The 18,985-nt window shown below is 43.0% G+C and overlaps 1 protein-coding gene across 1 annotated transcript in view; it reads left to right on the top strand.

The window, feature by feature from the left end:
- CLSTN2 (calsyntenin 2) overlaps positions 1–18,985 on the top strand; it is a 126,267-nt gene that overhangs the window by 90,892 nt on the left and 16,390 nt on the right. The window contains exon 7 of the mRNA XM_049775833.1: positions 5,379–5,541. Within this exon, the coding sequence (XP_049631790.1) occupies positions 5,379–5,541 (163 nt within the window). The remainder of the gene's footprint in view (positions 1–5,378; positions 5,542–18,985) is intronic.

Genomic DNA, 18,985 nt, shown 5'->3' with positions numbered 1-18,985 from the left:
AACTTTTCAGAACTTTGCAGTGATGGTGAATTTAGAAGGAATCTGGTAAGTCTTCAAAAGTGAGAAGCATGTTGCAAAGTTGGTTATTGTTGTGATTGCAGCTAACTTCCTCCTCCTTTTCTTCTTTCTCCTCCTCCTCCTGACCCCAAACCCTAGAATGCCATTACCAGCAGAGAACATACAATCTGTGTTCTTACATTCGGTTCCAGCAGCCCCTTTGCCCTAGTCTTGCCTTCCTCCTTCTCACCCTCCAAGGCTCATTGATATGGTTCTTCCTCCTCCTGAGCAGTAAGCTTTCCCACTCTCTGAAGAGTTAAGCAGGCAGCGCAACCAGGGTTACAGGCCTTTCTGCCAATTCCTTAGTTGATTTTGAAGTTCCTTGGAGACCAGAGCTTGTTTTTATTTACCAGTGAAAAATGCCTTCAGCTTGTATATGCAGGGGACATACAATACATGGCAACTCTCCCTATGCCCCAACACTCATTCCTTCTTTGGCAACAGAGAGGAGAGAAGGGAACACTAACGTGTTCTTTCTCTGTTTGCCTGGGATGGTTTCCTTGTCATCTACTCTTAGAAAATCTCAAAGCCCTTCCACATCACCCCAATTGTCACCTCAACCATCAAGAAGTCATCTCCCTATGCTTAGAACTCACTGTGCATTGATCTATAATATTTTCACCATTTCATTTGAGTCTTCTGAAACCTACATCTCTCCTCTGACTAGATTGAAACCCTTTTGAAAAAATGTTTGGAGTGTTGTTTTGTTTTATATCTAGTCATTTTGAGGCCACAGTGGTCTTACTCCTGGTTCTATATTCAAGGATCACTCCTGGTATGGCTAAATGCCAGAGACTGAACTAGGGTCAGTGACATCAAGGCAATCATTTTAACACATCTCTGGCCCCTAGATTGAGAACTCTGAGGGAAGAGCAGATACCAAGTGACCACCTGCTCTCTGGTCAATTCTCAAACAATGCAATCTACTTGCATCCCTAACAGGTGTATCTGACATTGCTCAGCTGTAAAACTACCTGATCCACTAGCTTCAACTTTTGATGTGATCTGGGCCCACCCAGAGGCAGCCTGATTTTTCTTTTATCCCACCCAGTGACACCAGCTAACTCTGAGCTTCTTTGGCATCACCCTTGCTCCCTACTATCTTAAGTCTATGTTGGCCCATCTCGGGTCTCCAAATAAAGCTTTACTCACCAAATAGTAGTGGTGCTACCTGTTGGATCCAACAGAAACCTTGGGTGCCATCTCAGAGATGGCATGGTGCTGGCTCACAGCATGGGGAGCACTAAGCAGTAATTCAGTTGGGAACAAAGATCTTTCCTCTCCTGGCCCCCCAGGAAAGGTCACTTTGCCCAATTTCCTTCTGGAGTATTTGAGCTGTACCTTGACACATTTACTCTGCTGAATCCCTGGCTTGATCATTTTTCAATTACAGTTTGTCCCTGAAGTTATAGCAGAGGGTTAATTGGGGGCTTTTCCTGATCAGAGTCACATTTATAAAATCCTAATTAGGCACTGCCTTTGTGGATGACTTGGTGCAAGAAATCGGTGGTTAAAAGTAAAGTCCAAGCTGAAAACCTGTTTAGATCCATAATTAGAAGCTAGTGAGAAGAAACTCTCATCTTTCCGACCCAAATCTTAGCTCCAGTTGCCATTCTCCCCCAGGAATCCCACTTTGGAAATCATGTTTCTTGCCTATTAAAATGAAACCAAATGTGTTATTTTCCACATTATTATGATGGTACATTTTTATAACTAAATTCTTTAATTGAATCACCATGAGATACACTGTTATAAAGTTTTTCATGGCTTTCAGTACACTACCCTTTACCAGTGCACATTTCTCACCACCAAGATCCCCAGTTTCCCTCCCACCCTCATCTCTACCCTCACTTCTGTCTTCCTCTGTGTTGAACTTATTTTTTTCCTTCTCTCTCTGCCTTATTTTTCTTTTAGAGACTGTGATTTGCAATATTGTTACTGAAGGTTCATTTTATTTTCATTTTCCATGCGGTAAGAACTCACACACGTCTGTAAGCAGGAGTAGAAATAGGTATGGCCTTTTGCTGAGTACAAAATGACAATTTGTGTCAACAAGGACCATAGAAGTGCTTCTAATATATGGCCCAGTGATTCCAAGAATGTTGCGAGGATATATTCAGAAATGCAGACAAAGGTGTAGATATCAAAAATTCATTGTGGCCGCATTTTTACTTTTTGATACTTGATGTACAGCTGGTAAGAAGGGCACAGTGATGTATAGTATGGGACAGCTCTGTTCTGCAAATCTCAGAACCAAGTCGGCAGCCACAGCAGCACAGCGGCATTTTAATGCCGATGTTAAGTGAAACCAACGAACTTTACAATCGTGCTTACAGAGTTATCCACACTGACCTTTCCCAACTGTTGTTTCCCAGGGTGCTTATAAGAATGCTATAAATAGAGAAGTTCTATTTTCCAACAGGCTGGGAAAGTCATTATAGGCACATACTTCCAGGCTGCTGGGAGCCTTGGTTATGCTAATGCATGAAAATTCTTTAAAAATTTAAAAAAGAAATGGAACTCAATGTACAGGATCTCTCCTTATGAGGTACATGGGAAGTTAGGGTGGGGAGCTGCTGTTTCTGGAACACACTTCAGAAAGCTGAAAGAACACCCAGGGAGGGTATCTCAGGATGAGAGAGGTTGGTACCACTCTGGTGGAGATATAAAATTGTTTTTGATTCCTTTCTTTCATGGGTTCTTTTCCTGTGCCCTATAAAAATGCTGCATGTGAGAGAGAAGGAGCTACTAAATGACTTTCCACTCAGCATGGGCAGATGTGGAGTTTTAAGCCACTAGCTTTGTCGACACTCAGCAGGGTTTGGGGTAGAGTAAGCCCCTCAACGAACAGGGCCAGAAATTTCCTTATGCCTCAGGAACATTCTCAGGAGGTAGCCTGCTCAGGTTCTGTAATTGTCACTTGTTTCTTTCTTGATTGCAGACCTGAAGGTCTGGGTAGGCCTCCTGGAAGAGGGCTCCTACACATTTAAATACTCTTCATAGCCAGGGATGTAAGTCCGTGGCAGAGCATTTGCCTTGTAAGTGTGAGGCCCTAAGTTCGAACCCCAGCACCAGAGAGTGAGGTCAGGTACTCTCTTCACTCCTTCTGCTCCATCAACATGAGATTCTGCTTTTGTGTCTTACTTTGTGCCCCATTTCTCCATTAGCCTGTCCCTCCCCACTCAGAGGCCCTATGTAAAAGCTCTGTTCAGCCCAGGTTGGTGTCATGCATGAGGCAGGAGCAGAGTGTAAACTAGGATGACAGCTCTACCAAGTGTCGCTGTCACTGAGCTGTACCCAGCATTATGTCACAGGACTTCAGAGATATCTACCTGGACCCCTCCTGTTTACCTTCCAAGGCCCCCTAAAATATTTATCAGACTTTATCAGGCTAATGGACATCAAAAGGAGCAATTTTCTGAGACATGAGACAGGACTGTATTAAAAAAAACATTAAGGGCAAAATCCTTATTCCAGAATGAAAGGGAAAAAGATCATTTAGCATCCCTGTTGGTGTTATCTATTCATGAGAAACAGCACATTTAATCTAGAGTGGGATGTCGGAGGGACTTTGATGCCCTCACCTTGGGGGTCACCTTCATGCAGAACTCATCTGTCTCCACTGTTCTGCATGGTAGCAGTGATGAAGCAAGAAGATACAGATGAGAGAAGCAGTTAGGAGGCTGACTCGGCAAAGAGTAGAGATTAGAGGGAGAGGGGGTTGGAGAACAGGGAGTCTAATAAAACTCCAAGGCACCCCCATGAGAGGGGAGTTACTGAGGAGAAGGGGGCCCTCCAGCCTCCAGTCTTGTTACCTTTGATGTTTCCTATCTCACTTTCCAGTTTTATATTGGATTTGGGATCCTACTCTGTAAATTCAGCTACTTGATGTCAGTGACAGTGGCTCCATCACAGCTCCCAGTGTCTCTGCTCATCCAACAAGGCCAAGTTCAAGGTCTCCTCCCCACTACCAGACATCTTGGGTACAGATAGATGGCTGTTGGAATGAAGGTATCTAGAGATCTAACTTGAGGAGTGAGAATTCTCATGAATGGTGCTGAATTAAGAATTCACTAGATAGTAGAGTCCAGGTGCACTTACTATTACATATGCATGGGGCTTGCCCTTTGAGAGAGTAATATGTGGATCAGTGTGATTTGTGCTAATCATTTCACCATGCATATGTGTGTTGAATCATCAAGTTGTGTACATTAGCTATATATACTGGTTATGTATGTATATATATGTATGTATAAGAAGACTTAAGTGATGCATACAAGAGAGTTTTGCACTAAGTCGAAGATCCCCTATCTTGGAGTCAGACTCCTTTGGAATCTTAGAGTAAGACCCCCTCTTCATCCATCTCCTAGGGAGTCCAGCACCAGGTGAAACAGAGGGTGTATGGAAATAAGACTTCTCTCAGACTTTATTTGCTTTAGTTTAAAGGAGCATGAGTTTATAATAGCTCTTTCAGAAAGACTTCTGCTAAAGGGTTAAAGGACTTGAGGTTTCTGTTCTCCCAGGTCCCAACCTTTTTTCTCTTTCCGCACGCATTGTCTTTTCTCTTGCTCCTTCCCAATTCTCCTTTCTTCCAGTTTCCTTTTTCTAATCCCATCTGTTCCTTCTCTAGCTCACCTTCATTTCCACTGGAGTCTAGCATCTTCCTTTTTATAACTTAGTCCACTCCCAAGTTCCCAGAAAAGTCCATTCCCAGAAAAGCATTCCAATCGCACTTTTATTCTTTCCTAAAAAAAAAAAAACTGAAAGAAAAAGAATGGTCAAGTGATAGTACAGTGCACTAGCCTTGCACACAGTGACAGAGGTTTAATCCCAAACACTGCTTATAGCAGCGGTAACAGCACCACCACTACCACCCCTGCCCCATGTATCACCAGGAATGATCCTTGAGCACAAAGCCCTGAACAGTGCAGAGTATGGCTCTTCACCAAAATATAAAATTAAAAAAAATAAAAATATGTACAAATTTTGGCATATATCCCCAATTGACTACAAAAATCTCACCATCCTACACAGTTGGTTATTACGTAAGCAAGATCTCTTCTCATCATTCAACACTGTCAAATGCTCACCTGCTCATTGAATACCCAGGAATTCTTCTGCTCTATGATTTGGCTATCATGTTTGTGTGAATTTCTGTTAGCTTAGTACTTATCATCTATTACATTCATAAAGTTCTTGGCAATAAAAACTATTGATCCAAAACTGCTCTTCCCTTTCCATAAGTAGATGGGGGAAAGCCTGTTTGTAGTCTCATTGTATATTCACTTTTAAATGTTGCTTCTCTCTTTTTTTTTAATTAGATTTGTGACAAAGAGTGGCATTACTATGTCATCAATGTGGAGTTTCCTGTTGTTACCTTATACATGGATGGAGCAACATATGAACCGTACCTGGTGACCAATGATTGGCCCATTCATCCATCCCACATCGCCATGCAGCTTACAGTCGGTGCTTGTTGGCAAGGTAACCTTGAGTTGACTCCTTCCCCCATACTATCTCTGCTCAAATGTATTGATAGTGAAGTGAGAGCAGCAAGTAGTATGAGAACTACCTAGGAAAATATGCTATGACTTCGTAATGAAACAGGGCTTGTAAAGATTCAGGATGAATTCAGACACTAAGCTTGTGTAATAATAAAACACTTGGCATGACAGCAGATTTTGATTTTCGAGCAACAGGAGCAGTTTTCTATGAGTGCTAATGTCTTCTATTGTTCTGGCACCATCTGTGGTTTCAAACTGAGCTTTGGAGAGAAAAGGCAAAGGCTGGTGTAAAATTGTGTAGCAGAGTGGCCAGGAGCAATGGGCGATGCTTTGTGGAGTACTAACTTGAAATACTAAGAAGCCAGGGGCTTTCTTTCTCCTCACACAGGTTATCCACACCCCCAACTCCTGAGTATCCATAGATACGAGGACACAGTACTCCATTCAAGTTCTGCTTAGCTCTGACCTGCTAAGTTCTGCTCACTAAGAACATGGCTTTCCCATTTCTATCCCATAAGCTAGCTTTCAGTTCCCTCCCCACTTCCTCTCTAGTTCCCAAACTCAGGCAAATCTCCTCTTTGGAAAAAGTAGACACCAATTCTCCTTACATATGTGTAATGGTTCAGTCTCTCACTGAGATGAGTTAAAGTCTTTGATTTGAAGTCTTTGAAAGCCACAGAGAGTAGAGGAGGTGGAATATGTTCCCCAAGTAAGTAGATTTGTAGATACAATCTAGCCTAACCCCTAGTAATGGGTTCTATGAAAGTAACTGAGATTGGTGATTTTGACTATTGGAGGTTAAAGAAAAAGATAGGTGGTCCGATAAGATTAGGCTTTCAGAAGACCAGCTGAGAAAATAAGCAAGAAGTAAATCTGTTTGATTTGGAAGCAGGAGTGATTGCTACATATAAAGGAAAGGAAAACAGAGCACAAAGATCAAACCCTGGGGCATGAAACCCAGGAAAAATATCACAAGAGAGAAGAAAAGGCTTTAAGTAGAGTTCGCCTACTTGGCATCTGATAGATAACCAAAAGATCATGAAGCATTTCACATTGCTGATGAGCACTTCATTCAAATTGTGGAATTCCCAAAGGCTCTCAGGAAAGAGAGATAATCTCATCTGGCAAGAGTCCATGAAACTAATTAGGAGAGCCAGACTCTGATTCAAATATTGCACAGATATCATTCATCACTGATCATAGCTATATTGGAGAAACGGCCCTCTCCTGTGATTCACCGAGCCATCTGGATGGCACAAAAGCCCATGGATACTTTCAAACCCCAGCTATGTATAGCTCAGATTCTACACTGAGAGGCCCTAGTCATGTCTTTACCTGGCTATTGCTCTTTCTTTAGACACCTTCAGCATCAAACTCTTCTTCTCAGTCATCCTAGCCAACCTGTATCGGAAAGCTACACACACACACACACATACACACACACACACACACACACACACACACACACACACACACCTGAAATTTCCATGGTAAGCAGAGCTATAATTTCCACAAGGTCAGGCACAACTGTGGCTTCCTAGTTCTATATCTAATAGATCAGGAAGACATCCCCACAAAATATAAAACTCATCCTTTCAAGAATTAGGATGATCTCTTCAAGTCAGTGATAATAGGTTAATGTGTACCTCTGTGACAAGCTAACCCTATCCATAATTACTGAAAATTAAGAGAGGGCTCTGATATAAGCATTCAGAGTAGCCATGTTGCTGGATCCTGAGAAAAAAGGCAGAGAGCATGGTGAATCTCATAAACTCCCACCTTCAGGTGGCACCAATTCTTTTTACTCCCTTTGTATTGGATAAAGCTAGCATATGGCCATTCCTAAATCCAGTAGAAAAGGGTTAGAAATCTGCCACATGTTTGGTTGGAAAGCTGACAATAGGTTCTGAACAGCAGTACAGATACTTATGTGTTTGTTGTGAGCAATAGCACCCATCTTTGCCTAAATTAAACAACCCCAAAGTTCCACTGTGACTGGCCCCAAATTCAATAGCATACTTTCTCTCTTTATTGTGATGAAAATGTAGGAAGCTTTTGCTGGGGCTACTTGTAATTCCATTTGGTTTAGATATTTGCAGAAGGAAATAATTATTTGCCATTCTTACAGCCAATATCACTTTCTCTCTCTCTCTCTCTCTCTCTCTCTCTCTCTCTCTCTCACACACACACACACACACACACACACACACACACAATGCAACACTGGAAAGGAGGCTAAATACCTAAACACATGCCTCCTAAAGCAAAAAAAGAGTTTGAGGAACACAGCAGTTTGTCTGTGCTCCAAAGGAATTTTGAAATTTCTCTGGGTAGACCCTCTTTCTAGGGTGTGGAGTGTTCTCTGTGGCCCTGAACCCCACTCTAAGAGCTGTTTTCATGTTTATTTTCTCATAATGTCACAGTTGAAGATAATATCCATGCATAGCATCTCTGATGTTATAGCTAATTATAGTTTATTTGAAAGCTGTTCTAAAAATTGGTTTTCAAATATTAAGCAAGTTAGGTGTTTTCTTTCAAAGAACGTGGATGGAAGAATTAAGACTAGGATGAGTAATTCTGCCATTTTCCTAGAAAAATGTTAGAATGACTCTTGGTTGGAATGAGATGTGGTCATATGACTTCCGTGGGCCACTTAAATATGAGAGTATGTTTTTCTGGTGGAAATGAACTTCAGGGTGGCAAGGAGGACATTCCATTTCTATATAGTCCTCTGTTAGAACATGATGTTAGCCTTAACCTTCGCTTAAGGATACAAGACAAGTATTGGAAGATGGGGTGTGGAATATGAACAGAAACTAGATCTTACTGTGGAAGGATGCTTGGAAAAGATGTAGATATATTCCCTCAAAATAATGCCATATTATTGTGGAGTTTTCAATGTCGGAAAAAATGATTTAAACCTCTTTGTATGGGATAAATAAGTGTGCATTAGGAAGAAAAAGAAAAAATTCTTATGGTGGGTCAGATCATAGTACAATGGTGGCACCTGACCTAGTTCCAATTTCCATCACATTTCCTTGAGCATCATCAAGTGCAGCCCTGGAAGCCACTGAACATTGCTAGGGTGGCCGGGGTATCAGTAGCACCTTGGGAGTCCAGCAACATTCTCTAACCAGCACATTGCAGTGGTTGTCTGGTTGACTGAAGATCACTCGTCAGGCCTTCTGAACAAGAGAGAAGAAAAAGAGAGGAAAGAAAGAGAAATAAAGAAAGAGAGAGACATGTACCATGGCGAGGAATCTTGATATAGAAGAAGATCTGCATGACAAGGTCTCTTCTCATGTGTAAGCTCCCAAATGCATGGGGAAGAGGCAGAGAGCAAGACCAAGGAGCATTGTACAGTCTTGTTAAGGAGTGTAGATTCCCGTAATATCCTTTTTGCAGCCACACTTTTGTCTTGGGAAGATACATCCAAGAGCCTTCAAAAGGACAGGGGCACTGAGAAATTAATGGCCCACAAAGCAGCGTTTTGCTCAGCAAGCTTCTAAACCTTTGGATGTCCACTTATCTACATATTATAAGACACTTTGCCAGCCTCTAATTGTCTTGGGACCTACAATTGAGGGGAACTGCTGGTTTTATTGTGGTTTTTATTTTTCCAGGTGCTTCTTAAGGTTGGCAAGGGAACTGGCTCCCAGTTGTAAAATTTCCAATAGGTCTAACAAAAGAGAGGGAAAATAATTTGATAACAGCTGCTCTGGGGTTCTCCAGAGGACAGGCTCTACCCCCATTGCCGGGCAGTTTTCGAAGCCCCAATTAGCCTGCTGCATCCTGTTAGTGAATCCAAAGCCAAAGTCATCAGTGCAGCTGCATTTTTCTGAGTATTTTTCTCACAGTAATTAAAAAAATTGGTTTTTACTTACACTAAGCATTATTAATGGAACAGCCCATGGTGTGCGTGTGTATTAATTTAGACAGTCTAGCTTTTGTGATCCAAATGGTCTTAAATCCACCGAATAGTTGAGTCCTCCTTTCTGAGCATTTGGGTTGCCCTCAGCTGTACGTTTTGGAGACATATAATCTGGGTCATCCTCTGGTGACCAAGAACAGTTGTGACTAAGAAACCACTGCTTTGGAACAAATTCTCCCCCTGTATAATGCCACAGATAGGTCAAAATAAAAATTATTTTTTAAAATATTCAAAAGGCTACTTTTCGGGGGACTGGAGTGATAATATAACAGGTAGGACCATTGCCTTGCATTCAACCAACCCAGGTTTTATCCCTGCCACTCATCTGGTCCCTCAAGCGCCACCAGAAAATATTTTTGAGTGCAGAGCTAAGAGTAACCCTAAGCATCATCAAACGAGGCCCAAAACAAGGACTAGACAGTTACTTTATCCTTTTCCCAGGGTTTCCTGCTTATCTTTTCTAGCAGTGAAATTTCTATTATTCCTAAGTAACAAAAAAACAAGAGACTGGTGTCCGCTTGACGTCTAAAGTGTAGCCATACAGATTCAGAACACCCTGCTATTACAGTGGGCTAGGGTCTGGGGAGCACCCCCCCATACTCACATTTCAGATAAAGGTCATGGCAGGTGACACTTCAGACACCTCTAACATTCTGTACTGAAAACAGAAAATCTCAGTTCTCCCTGTTTGGTTTTTCCTCCTTTCATTCCTTTTGTTGTGACAAACGACACACGGTTTTGCATCCTTGTCTGTGGTTCTTGTGTACTTGCATGGCATTAAGCTCTCACCAAGGACCCCACACTTCAGCTGCACAGATGGTGCACACTCTGTTGAGGCACCAGGATCACAAATGGCTGAGCTGTTGGGCTTGCCCTAGACATGTGGGGTGGTGGCAGGGCTAGGTATCAGTCCTGCAGCACCTGAGCTATCTTAGCACAGCACCTGCCCTTACCTATTGTATATGACAACTGGGCTTGCGGTCTCTCAACAGAGTGCCTGAGTATGTCTGAAGCAATGTTCTCAGCTCACCCCCCATCCTCCCTGCCTGTTCCTCATCCTTTCTTAGTGAGATCTCTTTGTCACAGATTTCTTTCCTTGTGGCTGATCCCTCTTGACCACCATATCCTTCCTCCCCTGTTCGGACCTTCCTTGATCCGCCTGTGGTCTCAAATGAAGAGGATTTTTCTATCTCAGTTCCAGACCCTAAAACCTCCCACCTACTTCACAAAGAAAGCATCATCAGGAGGTTGAGATGGCTCTAAAAATTAGGGCCATTCTGGGGACTCCACTGAACTCTCATGGCAGATTTTAGGAGGCGTGGAGACAAAGAACCTAGAAAGGAAAGACAGAATTAGGCCTCAGGGTGGTGTGGGGAATTGGAGCTGAAGATGGTCCTGAGACTTGTTTCTGTGTCAGACACTAAAATCCATGTGGACTCATGGCTGCCTGTGTTTAATAAGCTTAGTCTAATTTAGCACAAATTCTTTTAATAAAGTCTGTGTTGAAATGATGCTGCCTCCCCTGGGTCTTCGCAGATCTAAAACAGAGATAGGCACTTTCACAGTCAGACTTAAAATCTGAGGGCAATCCCATGGGAAGCTTCACAGGCCCTGGGTTACCCTTTTACAAACAGGCCAAGGTCAATTTTAGTAAACCCACGCCCACACACACAATACTATAGTCTCCCACTAGAGATCACGATACACATTTGCTTACTGCATGCTCACTCTTAGAAATATGATTTGCAAAATAAAGCAATATTTTTGGCCTATTTAATCTTTATTTTTCAATCTTACTCACCTCCATAACCCCACTTCTTTCTCTCTCTCTCTCTCTCTCTCTCTCTCTCTCTCTCTCTCTCTCTCTCTCTCTCTCTCTCTCTCTCACACACACACACACACACACACACACACACACACTGTGTAGCAAAACCCACCATCTATGAGTATTGCCTCAAGAGCACTCTGGGAAAATCTCATCTAAGTTATTAACATTTGATACTGGAGCATATCACCACTGACTCATACTTGGATGTGGTTTTATGGACACAGATTTCAGTTCTAAGGTCAGCATGTTCATGTAAGTTTCCATCCACCCCAACTCCAAAGCTGGAGACGGCCAATAATCATGTTGCTGAAATTCCATCCCATTTCCTATGGGCTGGCAGAGGATGACCCCAGAGTATTTCTCACTTGACCCCTGTTAAAATAGCAGGGACAGACTGATCCCTGAATACCAGAACATGTTGGTTTATAGAGGACATCAGATTTAATATCAGCAATTCTTCTTTGGTAGCAGTAGGCCTAATTTGAGTTTAAATTTACATCTATTCTAAACATGAGATTAATCAGAACATTTGCTAAGGCTCTGAAACAAACAAAAAAGCAGCCCTCAAGATTCTTTGGGGGGCATCAGGTGGGGTGGGGAAGAGAAAGAGGCTGATGGTAGGTAGAGAACTTCCACGTAACAGCATGAAGATGCTGCCTATTGCTTCCTTCAGAAAAAGCTGCTGAGTTGGAGCTTCTGTGATGAACTGAGAATATTGTTACCTTCTCTGTTAGAAGCCCCATGTGGGGGGGGGGGGGATAGAAAAATTGCTATCCCATTCTGCAGATTGTGAAACTAGCCCTGCTTCCCCAGAGTCTGGATTGGCACCCAGGTCTCTCTCTTACCTTTTGTCATACTGCCACATGGAAATATAGAAAGACAGGAAGTATTTTAAGAGCAGTAAAAAAGTTCAAGAAGATTCTGGAATCCAGAGTTGAATTGAGTTGGCTTTTTTCCCAACATGAATTCAAGAATGAATTCAAGGATGAATTCAAGAAAATCTAACCTCAGAGATCCTCCTGGGTTAGTGCTGGTCTTTAAACACCATCTCTTGTCTATATGCTCCTTTTATCTTTGGAGAACAAATAGTGTGTCCTGGGTGTTCTCTGAGGGTCTCCAAATTTTATGAACTTTCTCTGTTTTTCCACAAATCATGTTTTGCTCACTTAGAATGCACTATATAACATTTGCAGGAAAGGCTGGATAAGTGTGTTGTAACAAGATTGAAAGGATTTGTTAAGAAAGCCAGAAAACTGTGTCCTGGATTGGTCTGCTGGCAAATTGTCTTGCCAGCCTTCAGCTGAGCACCATGGTGGGGCAGAGGAGTGAGGGTGGCACAGTGTGGGGACAAATTTGACAACTGCGACGGGAGTGGATTGTTATTACACACTTCACGTAGTCTTCAGATTTTGGGGCATCTCCATCACCAAAATGAGGAAGTTAGAGAAAGCCAGACTTCAGATGGTTCTTTTATTTGCATGGCTCAAAATTGAGACCCAACCAGCCATGAAATTGTGTTCATTGAGGGGCGTCCCATCAACACACCATGCACACAAAGCAACATCAGACTCAAAGAGAGGAAATAGTCCCTTCTCCCTCTCAGTGTGAACCTCATACTAAGTCACTGTAGGAAAGGCAGCAGGGAAAGAAACCAAAGAGCATCCCCACCCTCACCCCACACACACACTTTAGGCTAATTGAAAGACAACCCCCATCTCTTTGCTTGTACATAGAGGGAAGTAGAAGTTGCAGGTTCTAAAAACCGTATATAAGGCTGGAGCCATAGTATGGTGAATAGGGCACTTGTCTTAACATGCAGCTGATCCAGTTCAATCCCTGACACCCTGTATGGTCACCCAAAGCTCCACCAGGAGTTATTCCTAAGCGCAGCCAATGTTATTCTCCCCAAGAAGTCATATTTAGAGGGGGTGAGTGCCTTCCTCTCAATGAAAAGAAAGCCAAGGGAAATTCGCACTCAAAGTGACCTTAAAATGAGACAGGCACCGCAGTATATGTTTGCCTCTACTGCGGTGCTCTAAGACACCTTTGCGTCTTGGCATACTTGAAAGTAACCAGAATTTTCAAGCTGAAGCAGACCTCAGTATTTCTAGACATTCTGACCCAGAGTGGTATCAGCCACAATCTGGCCAATCTGTACAGAATAGCCAGATTATTACCTCCCCTAAGAAATTATCTTTTCAAACCACACAGTGCCACCTCTATGTGCCATGTACAGGCTAGAGTCTAAGTTTGAAAGGAAGTGCCTTTTCTTTCCTGCTGAATAATCAAGCTGCCTCCTTTTGAAAATGGTCAGTGCGGGGCCAGAGAGATAGCATGGAGGTAAGGCGTTTGCCTTTCATTCAGAAGGTCATCGGTTCGAATCCCGGCGTCCCATACGGTCCCCCGTGCCTGCCAGGAGCAATTTCTGAGCATGGAGCCAGGAGTAACCCCTGAGCACTGCCGGGTGTGACCCAAAAACCACAAAAAAAAAAAAAAAAGAAAGAAAAGAAAATGGTCAGTGCTCCATGAGCATTGTCAGGAGAGGAGAAACCTGAATAGTCACAAAAAATAAACACATTCCTTGTACCTTTCTCATGCTCTGTCTCCTCTATTCTGTTTTTGCATAATCAGAAGTTGGAAATAGTCCCTTTTTTAAGGGTGCCAGCTGCTTTTAGGAACTGGTATTTAGGTGGTGTTAGGTGTTACAGGGGAAAGACAGGCTCTGCCTTGTCATGCCTCAGTCACTATGTGCTCTGGAACTTGAATGCACCCTGTTTCCTTATCTGAGTTAAGGGTAACACTTATGATAAGCGTCTCTGCAGGATTGTCCTGCTGTCCAGAGATGCCAGGTCAACAGCCCACCCCTTCTCCCCTGCTGGGGTTCGTCTCAGGAGACACATGCTATGCCTGCTTTTCCAGTCAGCTACTCCCAGCACCACTTCAACACACACATACACACACACACACACACACACACATACACACACACACACACACACACACACACAAAGAGTCTGGGGCATTATTCCCCAGTCTGTGGAATATATATTGGCTTCCTCTATTTTTCCTCCAAAGCTAATCTGTACCCAGAATTTTCTTGCCCATCTAAGGATTAGGAAACCCAACTGGAGGAGAAACTCCCCAAACACCTTATCAAGCTCCATCTGCACTTCTCCTCCCACACCACTCTCCTTGGGACACTTTGCACAGTCAGAGCCAAATGTGAATGAAGGGAGAACATAGGGGAAAAAGAAAGAGGAACAGAGGCTAAGAACACAAACCACCAATTCTGACACCCAGGGATTCAGTGAAATGGCCTATGGAAAGAACTCACTGTGTTCAAAGGCTCATAAGTGGAAGTGTGATCTCCACCCCTGACCTGTTGAACACAATTTGTCATATATCGGGCAACGAATCTGTAGATTGTCTCAGATGCTGAACAATTTACTCCTCTATTTTACTTTCCCTGTGCCTGTACACTATTCTCAAAGTCTGAGCTCCTGGAAAGCATGGCCCGCATCTTATAATTAACTGACTCAAGCAGAAGGCTGGGCAGACAGCATACATTTTAAAAACATAAGCAGATACAGCCTAGGGAACTCAAAACCACATTCACAAACATTTAGAGCAAGTTCTTTGTGTGAGAAATTGGCTTATGTACTTTCTTTAAGATAATTCATGAGCATGTGTGTGCCTCACTGTTAGAGAAGAGCCATGTGGATTATGCAGACACCTGAGATGTGACAGAGAAAGATATTTTTTAGTGTATCCATTCTGTCAAAGATTCTGCATCACAACTACTGTTCTGTGCCAGTATACTTCAGATGTGAGTCTGTGGCCTCCCATCGCAGCATGCTAATTGAATGGATTTCCTGGAGCCATGTCATTAATGAGTGAGGATACCACAGAGCACATATTCCTGAGTCCAGAATATAGGGCATTGCCTATCAAGATAAATAACAGCTTCAGAAAAAAAAATATTTTTCACCAAGAATAGTCACATAGTTTGGCATGTAAGAATGCAGCTGCCAAGTGAGCAGTAGAGGTGGGCTAGATGGCAGACCAAGCTGAGTACCCCTTTTTGCCTCACTCCATACTAAATGCCATGTTTATGGGAAGCCTCAGCCAGCCTGAACCTGGGTGGGCAGATATGGACCATGTCACCTTTCCAGAAAAAAAAACAACAAAAAAACACTCAGCCCCCACCTCATCCCCAGAAATCAATCTTCTGTTAAAAAAAAAATAGGAAGGGCCTCCCAATTGTACCTGAGGTGACTAATGCCCTCTGGATCTTTTCAGCTCTAAGGACACTACACTTTTATCACTTCCTATAACTGTGGCCTTGGACCACTTTTCTTTAAACTTGAGCTTGTTTATCTGGCACTGTAGAATAAGTCATGCTTTTATTACGTTTTTCTTAGGTTTGATGAAGATTCAATAATGTGTGAACGCTGAGGACTTCATACCTTTGAAGTGTATGCACTTCACACTAGTAAATGACCCTTGTCACTGTTGGTCCTGCAGTTCTTTTTTTTTTTTTACTTGAAATAATTATTTAATATTAAATGAAAACAAAATCTTAAGAGTTTCAAAGTGGATTGAACTTAAAAGTTTTCCAGATAATAGAATACCTTAAATCTATATATGGGAAAAAACACTTATATTATTCATTTTTCCATTTTTTTAAATCTATTTAAAGAAGTGCATCCCATAGTTGACAATTGATCAGTTAAAGTTAATGTTTTAAGTTGTGTTAAAGCAAAGTTATTGAAAAAAATAGAAAAGCATAAAATGTCCTGGAGCCCCCCGGAGGGGCCCGGCCAGCGGGGAAGCGGCTGGGAGGCTCTTGGACGTCCGCACCTTTATTTTGCTGGGTTAAAAGAACAACCACACCTGTAAAAAATCTGAGAGAGGTTAGTAATAATGACCTCAGGCGAATAACCGGTCAGAGGCACCTTTATTGGTCCAGCATCTCTTATATAGAGGAGGCGAAATGGGCAGGTAAAAAGACATGTCAATCATACTTTTTGGCGCGAAGGCTATGGAACAAAGGCAGTAAAACATTCGAGAGGGGAGGGAGAAGGATTGACAAGTTTACAGCAGCTTTCAAAGGATTGCCTTATGTCTCCAAGGTGGGGTCTGCAGCTCGCTTATCTGGAGCTAACAGCAGTCTGTGAAGGGGCAAGTTTTTGAAGCGTAGCCATTAACTCCGGAAAGAAGCTAAAGGGAGTGGCCTAAATCTGGAACTGGCATTGGGGTGTTTACTTTTCTCTTTGGCTTCAAAGAAAATCTCCTTCAGCTGTGAAATACCTTTCCTGTTAGCTCAAGGAGCACGGCCGAAACTGCAGCAGGCAGCATAAAGACAGAAGACAGAAAATTGATCTCTGACAGGACACTGTCTCCAACAAAAATGGATCAGAAGAAAGTTTAAAAAAAAGAAAAAAGAAAAAGTACAGTAGCAAGCACATTTGTGAAAAATTATTGTATGTCCAATAAAGTTAATAATACAATGGCATGGGGTGGGAAAGATAGCATGGAGGTAAGGTGTTTGCTTTGCATGCAGAAGGATGGTGGCTCCAATCCTGGCATCCCAAATGGTCCCCCGAGCCTGCCAGGAGCGATTTCTGAGCATAGAGCCAGGAGTAACCCCTGAGCGCTGCTGGGTGTCACAAAACAAAACAAAACAAACAAAAAATAATAATAATAATACAATGGCAGAAGGTTTAGTAAGCTTGTTAGCTGTCCATTCTGTTAAATTAAATTGGTGTGGTCCTCTAGGGATGACAGCAGCAAACAAGTAAAGTTTTCCAGAAATGGCAAAGCACTATTATTGAGACTTCTAGGGGAGTATACACAGCTGACAGGGCTACTGGCAGAAGAAAGATATGGGGGCAGGGTAACATCACACTCTCCAAAAAAAGCCCTGGTAATATCACCCCCCAAACTGGCTTATCTGAAGTTTGAAGTTTGATCAGATCTGTGTCCCCAAGAGGAATCCATAGAGGGTCAGGGATGAGGCAGGACCATCAGGAAATGGTATTGCAGCTTTAAAGGATCAGGGAGGCCAGTAAGGACAAGAGAACTATATAGATGCCCCCAGAGACTGCCAGTCCCACCTTCAGGCCCAGGCTTCCAAAGATCAATAGAGATGATCTGAAACTCGGTCAGGGTGGAGATGGCTTGGAGGAATATCTTATTCTAGGTCTAGCTCGCTCTCTCTCTCTCTCTCTCTCTCTCTCTCTCTCTCTCTCACACACACACACACACACACACACACACACACACACACACACACACACACACACACACACCATTACTTCCACCATGGCAGGTGATAGTGAGAACTATTAAAAATTGAATGAATTTTTTTTTGGTTTTTGGGCCACACCCGGCTGTGCTCAGGGGTTACTCCTGGCTGTCTGCTCAGAAATAGCTCCTGGCAGGCACGGGGGACCATATGGGACACCGGGATTCGAACCAGCCACCTTTGGTTCTGGATCGGCTGCTTGCAAGGCAAACACCGCTGTGCTATCTCTCCGGGCCCAGAATGAATCTTTTCCCTTTCATCTCCAATGTGAAGAGGAGCTTTGGGGTGGCAAGTCACAGCATGAGCCTGAGTAGCCCCCATCAGATAAGGCTGATAGGGTCCCATGGTTGAGGGGGACCCAACACTATGCTGAGCTCAGAGCTCGGTGTGTTTGGCTCAGGACCCTCACCACATGACCAAAGGGACATATAGCCTCATCTTCTCATAATGATCTCCAGGGAACAAGTGAGAGTATGTACCAGAAGCTTTGAGAGAGGCCATGTATGAATCTTTCCCCTCTGTCAATTTTCCTTATATCTATGGCACATGAAAATACAAAGATTTGACCTGGAGAGATAGGGCTCTTGCATTGCATACAGCTGATGTTTGTTTGAGTTTGATTCCTGGTCTCCTGAGCCCTTCCAGGAGAGATCTGTGAGCAAAGCACAGAGTTAGGAGTAAGCCTACTCACAACTGGGTGTGCTACTCACCAAAAAAAAGTCCTTAGCTTAAATGTGCAGCCAAGGTTGAGAACCTCTGTGATGGAGTCACAGAGGTCATGAAAACCTTCAAGTCGGCCTAACTAACAGTGCCAGTTTTCAAAGTCTAGTCAAACCAGCTCTCTGTTTTCCAAGTCTTTGGTTTTCTGTGAGCAGAAAAACAAACTCAAAGATTCGAGTGTTCTTTGAGCAGCAGGTTACTCAGGGCTGGATAGGACTGAAAGGACAGGTGGGCTTCACCTCAGCAGTCTGTAGATGGTACATGAGTGGAAGGGAGCATGTATATGTGTAAGCATGATCTGGAACCATGGAAATTTCAATAGGAAAATATGAAGGATGAACAGCCATAACAGAAAATTAGAAAAAGGTTGGAGTGCTTTGGAGGAGCAGAAAGAAATGCCGACATAAGGACATAGACATAGATAACAGAGCCCCTGCTGCTCCCAGCCAGACCCAATGAGAGCCCCTTTCTGTTCCCCAAGAGATTCCTAAGGGATCAAAGTGATGCTGTGGTGTTTCTATGATAGAACTTGCCAGAAATCTGCCTACAGAGTTGAGTGGACATTTACAGGGCAGTGTCTCATGTCTCACCCAAGCACTGTGCACAGAAATCCCAGCAAGAAGTGGTTGGGGAAGTGC

The sequence above is a fragment of the Suncus etruscus genome, chromosome 6 (genome assembly GCF_024139225.1).
Source record: "Suncus etruscus isolate mSunEtr1 chromosome 6, mSunEtr1.pri.cur, whole genome shotgun sequence".
NCBI classification, from domain to species: Eukaryota; Metazoa; Chordata; class Mammalia; order Eulipotyphla; family Soricidae; genus Suncus; species Suncus etruscus.
Note: the sequence above shows the minus strand (reverse complement) of the source record. Positions and strands in the feature narration are given on the sequence as shown.